We start from the raw sequence: 6326 nt of genomic DNA, 5'->3' as shown, positions 1-6326 counted from the left end.
TGATTTCTTTCAATCTTGCATTATTTAGGATTTAGCTATTTCTATAATTTTTTATATTTCTTAGGTCCCTTGGGATACCTAACCTACAGTCAGGTATCGAAGGTCCCTTGGGATACCTAACCTACAGTCAGGTATCGAGAATTTGATGCTTAAAAATAATTCTTCCCAATGAGTGTTATCAAATTTTCTCCTGAATAAGTCAAACCCTAAAATAAGCGTCTTAAAAGAAAAGCTTTTTGGGACCCCAACATATATAAGTTTTATGGTACCCCATTTCTCAGTCGTTATTATTTAGGGAATTTGTTTGTCACTATCTTAAGCTTTGTGTTCTTGCGATAATTGTATCCTCATAGTTTATTTCCAATACTCATATTGGGATTTGTACTAAATATTTTTGTTTCTAGCTAATTAAGTATATGATCTTGAAGGAATTCAATATTCAGTAATCATGTTCCCGCGTATAAAAGAGCTCTTAAATCCTAACAACAATAATTATTTTTTGAAAGGCTTATAGTCAGGCATTTCTTTGAGAATTTTGCAAAAAACAAAGGGCGAGTAGAGTAATATGTCAGTGGGGATTTGGACCCCTCCCTTTTGATGAAAACAGAGTCAGAGACCTCACCATGAGGCTTGGTAATACTATCGTTAAGGCCCCTAGCCATTCTAAAAACATTCGTAAATCAATAGGGATTTGGGCCCCTACTCTTGGGTGAGAATGGAGTAAGAGACCTCACCACGAGGTTGGGCAGTACTATCGCCAAAGCCTTTGGGCATTCTCAAAAGTGGTACATCAGTGAGAATAGAGTCAGAGATCTTAACATCAGGCTCGACAATACTACTGCCAAGACCCTAGGTCATTGTCACCAACTAGAATAAGTGGGGAAACTTTGGTAAATTGCCCACTCAAAACACTTGAGTTGTAGCCTGCTTTATATATCACCTGAACTAATTAGCCAAAATACAGGGTTCTGAATAATAATTTTTTAATTAAATTTTTTTTTACTAGGTTAGGAACACCGAAAAGTTATTTGACTCAAATATGAGGGGCAAAACAACGAAAATGCTTTCACTCTTTCAGATTGAGAAGCCTAGAATAGAGGCAATTTGGATAATTTTTTAAAAAGTTTTAGAGAAAGTACTAAAATAAAAAGAATTAAGAAATCTAAACACTATTGATAAAATAATAAACTTGTTCATTTAAGTAGCTCTTTTGAGAATTATTGATATTTTAGTAAAAAGTAAAAAGGAAAAATTTCCAAGGAACCAAGGCAATAGATATTACTCCATCGGAGAATACTGTCCATTTACTCCCTCCCGCCTAGGATTAATTTCAATCCCCCAAATTTTGGATATATAACCTCTTCAAGACATAGATCAACATCAATAAAAAAATATTTTCTAATTGCACCTGCCAAGCATTTAAAAGAATTTATATCACAAGATTGAATAAAAGCTGTCCAATTTTTGAAGGGCGAGATCAAAGTTTTAGGAAACTCAATTTTTTTACTATTATTATTTTAAAAATAATAATCTAGTGATTTTTAGGTAAAAAAAAAAATCTCCCAAGTGGATCAACTAACCCAGGGAGTAGAACTAAACTAGCACCCAAGGGAGCATAGTACAGGTGCTCATAAATAAGTAAAGCAGAATCAATAGAAAGGACGTAGATGTTTAGTTGAGGGCTAGAATGACAGTACATTACAACGATACCTTTGGCAGAGACTTCATACTCCAAACTCCAAATGCTACACAAATAGGGGACACATAAGACCTTCAAGTAATTTATTACAAACAACGAGCCAGGAAGCCATTCCAAAAAAAAGACAAAATGTAGGACACTCCTGTCAATACTTTACCTAGACAAATAGGGGACACATGAGACCTTTAAATACTTTACGACAAACACGGTGGTAGGAAACCAATAAAAAAAAAAAAAAAAATTTAAAATTACATAAATATCCATTATGCTGTACTTACACGACAGAAGCATTGGACACTCCATACAGTACTTATACGACAGAAGCATTGGACCCACTGGACTAACAGCTCAAATTGGACTATTCTCTGATCTTAAAATTAGTAATTTGAATGACAGGCTTCTCCAACTTCATGAAATTGCTGAGCCTCCTGGTCATGAAGAACTCTCCCCACTTGTATGGCCTGTATTTAAGGGGATCTTGCTCATCAACCATCTCTTCAAGAGGCTGCACCAATGTATGATAGGATGGTGTAAACACAGTGATCATGGAGAACCTCTCCTGTTGAGAGTTCACCACCACCCTATGTAACAAGCTATTGTACTTTTCATTTGTCCAAACCTGCAAAATTTTCACACAACATAAGACGCATTTCCTCGTAAGAAGATTGACTCTTATTTTATTAAAAAATAAGTGTTCTTCAAGTTCAATGGTTTGATGAAACAATGGGCGAGGCTTGTATAAGGTGTAAACCTTAAACAATTGCGGTAAGGTGCATCTCAAAATCTCGTTAAAAGTCTATTTCCACCTCTATTATGAAATTGGAAGCTTCAAAAATAATGCAGATATAACAAATCTATAAACACTTGAAAATCTAAAAAATGGACAGTCCAAATAATGTGTTACAAAATGGACTATTTCTTAATAAATCATTTCATCTCATATCCATATACGTCAAGGTCATAATGATCTATTGGAGAATTTTTTAGTGATGAAACAACATTTTTCGATGCGTTTTGATGTGCAGCTCACTTCTACAGTATAAGGTTGACATCTAATATAATCTATTTTCTTAAACAATTAAGGGGGGATTTTTTTTTCAGAAATAAAAATAGTAAATACTGTTTTCATTTAACAACTAAGTGGAGTCCCTTTTTTTTATTAAAAAAAAAAGCACCATTATGATTTTAATTAATTAATTAAGAAGGATTCCTTTTTCTTATTAAAAAATTACACACCATCATAGGTTTCGAACCCGGTTTGAGCATGAGGTTCACAAATTGACAGAATGACATGCAATGGGCAGGATTTGATACCTCAACCTATTGAAAAAAAAAAAAAAGGCCCCAAAGCCTTTTACCAATAGACCACTTAAGTACTCATTATAAGCCTAGTATCTTATTATATATACCCTACTTTCTTTTGTTATTACCTATTTTTTTAACATTAATTCGGCTAAATAATTCGCCTTGACCAAGGTCCCAAGGTTCCAGTACCGAGTTGATTTTCTAAACAATGCATATTAAATATGGAAATTTTAGGGTTTTTCATTATACCTGGAAGATGTCCCCTGGCACAAAGATGAAGGAGTTGACCGTGGGCCTGACCCTGACCCACTCACCGTCGGATTTCCGCCTCACCTCGAATCCGCTAACTCCATCGGTGGTCAAGAGCGTGAAAGCACTGGCATCAACATGCGGACCCTTCCCTAATGCTAGGTCAGGAGATGGGCACGGAGGGTAGTGGTTTAAGCGAACATAGGTCATCGTCTCCTCGAAGTATCGGTTCAAGCGATCAGCAGGCAAACCTAGGCAGAGGGCAAGGATTTCTAGCAGCTTGGATGCCAGTTTTGTGGTCTCTCGACCATAATCCTCACATACTTTCCTGTAACAGAAAGACCATGATCAAAGGGTTTAGCTCTCACACGCAGGAACGTATAGGAAAGCAACTCCCTTGGGCAAAAGAGGTACTTGGAAGATTTTCTTGTCTAAAATTTTAGCATCCAGGAATCACTAAGTCGATATTTAAGAGAATATGAATTTTGGTGTTCCGATAAACTGCGATCTTGCCACCCCAAAATTGGCCTCTTCATGTTCAACCTTGGGACATCAATTTTTCAAGAATATTAGAGTGTTTGATTTATGTTTTTCTTCTTTTGATTTTTGTTCAAGAGCCCATATCAAAAGAGTCCTAAAATTAGTTTTATCTTGGGTTTTACCGGAAGGAGGAAATAAATAGTATGCTCTCGCAACCGCAATTTACCATATTGTCTAGAATGTTTTTGGCCCCAAGTATCGTGCATTTTCATTACATATAGCAATATTATTAAGGATCCAAGTAGCTAGTAAACTAGTAAAGGGGTTGGCCCAATCAAAACCATGAACTGGTTGGGCTGGAATATAATATTTTAAATATAAAATACAATAACAAATATCTAATTGTATTTAGCTGATCAAACGAACAGAAATCATTTGGTCGGACTATCAAAAATGGGGAAAATATTAATTCAACTAATTTTCAAACCAAACTCAATTTTCTAGCAAGATTTTAACCTTAGATCAAACCTAGGCACCGATTGGCTAGTGGGACCATCAATTGAGTTCGATATAGATAACTATTTTGACCATTATATAATAATTTCATGTAATAATTTTTTGCTTGGTATTAACAGGTTTATAAAAAGCGTTTTAAAGATCGTTGATTCGGATCGAAATCATTTGATCAAGATTGAGAATTATTGAAGTCGGTCCGGTTCTTGATACATGTCAAGAACCGGCCGGATCCTCTCATGAGCCGGCCAGATCTCTAACAGATCTAGCCAATTCTATTTATATATACTAATAATTTCTTTCACTAAAATTGTTGCATATAGCTTGTTTCAAAAATCAAAACAACTAAGTTCATACAAAAATAATAATAAAAAAAAATTGAATTAGAAGGATTCATTTTATTATCATGTTGTATTTAAATTTTATTGTAACTATAAAATGAATTTAATAGAAAACAAATATTCAACATGAGACAGGTTTTCAATATTTACATATTTTTTAATACAATCATAAAAAATTATAATGCAATTGCCACTATTTCTTTTAAAAACTTAAAAAACTAGATTTTTGAAAAATTATAATGATTTTTTTAATTTTTTTTGAGACTGAGACCGGCCGATTTTCTGATCCAAATCACCAATCCAATACAAATTTGGGGGTAGTTGATCCTGATCAACAATTCGTTTTCTATAACCTGGCAAAATGCTACAAAAGGTAGGCTGCAGGTGATGGAAACAAGTAGGTGTCACAATAAGCCTATCAATAGCTTCGGTGCACAACGAGGTTCGAAAAAAAAAAAAAATTGAACTCTGAGTTTGGTCAATAAAATAAATGATCTCATTATATATTTTCCGTTTTTATCATTTAAGGTATGTTCGATATTAGAAAAACAAAACCAGGGGCTCTGAGATCCGGTGCCTATTAGTACCGAACTGACTAGATCGCTTCTGCGCAGGCTCTGAATTACATATGAACATGAGATATATTAATTTTTGTAGAGAGAGAGGGAGATAGAGAGAGATCCTTACTGAAACTCCTCGGGGTTTGGAGGCCACAAATTCTTGAGCGCTACAGTTTCTTTGCAATCAGGCTCCATATTAGCAGGTATCTGAAAGCCTTCATTTACAACATAATCCAAAACCTCAGCCCAGTCCCTAGTATTCTTAGTGTGATCCTTATCGTTATAACCCCAAGGGTTCTTTAAATCTCTAGATGCCTTCTTCTTCTCCTCGTATGGCAGAGAAGAGAACTTCGCCATGGCATTCCTCACATTGTCAAAGAGCTCAGGGGCTAAGCCATGGTTCTCAATAACAAAGAAATCCCACTCTTGCAGAGATTTTCTCATCTGAGAAATGACGCTCTCTAAGTTGCCAGACTCAGGCGAATGGAGGATAGAGAAATCGATCACCGGAGTTTCCTCGAGGTGAACGACTTTGTCGGGTTTCGGCCTGAAATCGACGGGCTGAACAAGAGAAGCGTCGATGGATGGGGCCATTTTCACTCTCTCACTCCTACGAAAACAGAGCTCTACCTCGCTGAGCTAATGTGGTTTGCTGCTTGGGACTGCCATTATTTGTAGTAGCGGAGCATATCCTGTGAGGGATGTTATATTTGTTGGGGTCAATGGAAAATCGATACGGGGTCGTACAACGTGTTCTCTAATGGTGCAACGTGTTCAGCGCAGTCATAATGAACGTGAGTTTTTTTTTTGGCTCCCTCCCTCCGGTGATAATCAAAGTCCTTTTCCTTCCTTTTTGTCAATCAAAAGATACGCTGTTCACGCAGTTGCATATTGTTCGTTTGCTCCCTCAGATACGATATATATTTTAATCTTCGTGATCGACTTCAGGAGAAGAAATTTTCATATTGCATAATTATTTTCTTGAAAAACATAACATCACAAGATTGAACAAGGGCCATTCAAATTTGAAATTTAACATTTTAGTATCAATAAAATCAAAATTCATTTTTTTTTCAAAAACATACATATAATGATTCTTAGTTGGAACAGAGGTTTTTCAAAAAGGGCGATCGAGATCAGAATCGTCTGATTTGGATCGCTAATCATTAGCACTGATCC

At 35.7% G+C, this 6326-nt stretch overlaps 1 protein-coding gene across 1 annotated transcript; it reads right to left on the bottom strand.

Moving 5' to 3' along the window:
- Positions 1-1698: 1698 nt before the first annotated feature.
- Positions 1699-5793, bottom strand: LOC148779284 (protein LATERAL BRANCHING OXIDOREDUCTASE 1-like). Its single transcript, XM_088856716.1, has 3 exons — positions 5275-5793; positions 3254-3581; positions 1699-2318 (listed from the first exon to the last, which is right to left on the bottom strand). Exons 1-3 carry the CDS (start codon positions 5739-5741, stop codon positions 2058-2060), a joined length of 1056 nt encoding a protein of 351 aa, XP_088712842.1. The 5' UTR covers positions 5742-5793; the 3' UTR covers positions 1699-2057.
- Between the last annotated feature and the right edge of the window lie 533 nt (positions 5794-6326).

The sequence above is a fragment of the Amborella trichopoda genome, chromosome 13 (assembly GCF_054954075.1).
Source record: "Amborella trichopoda isolate Santa Cruz 75 chromosome 13, AtrichopodaSantaCruz75HAP2 v2.0, whole genome shotgun sequence".
Taxonomy (NCBI): Eukaryota; Viridiplantae; Streptophyta; class Magnoliopsida; order Amborellales; family Amborellaceae; genus Amborella; species Amborella trichopoda.
Note: the sequence above shows the minus strand (reverse complement) of the source record. Positions and strands in the feature narration are given on the sequence as shown.

What these genes read in the sequence shown, in the direction of transcription:
- LOC148779284 (XM_088856716.1), bottom strand. Translation starts at nt 5,741, where the DNA reads ATGGCCCCATCCATCGACGCTTCTCTTGTTCAGCCCGTCGATTTCAGG. An exon ending in CCAAACCCCGAGGAGTTTCA is followed by an intron (nt 3,582 to 5,274) that starts GTAAGGATCTCT and finishes TTTCTGTTACAG; the next exon opens with GAAAGTATGTGAGGATTATG. An exon ending in TGCCAGGGGACATCTTCCAG is followed by an intron (nt 2,319 to 3,253) that starts GTATAATGAAAA and finishes AAAATTTTGCAG; the next exon opens with GTTTGGACAAATGAAAAGTA.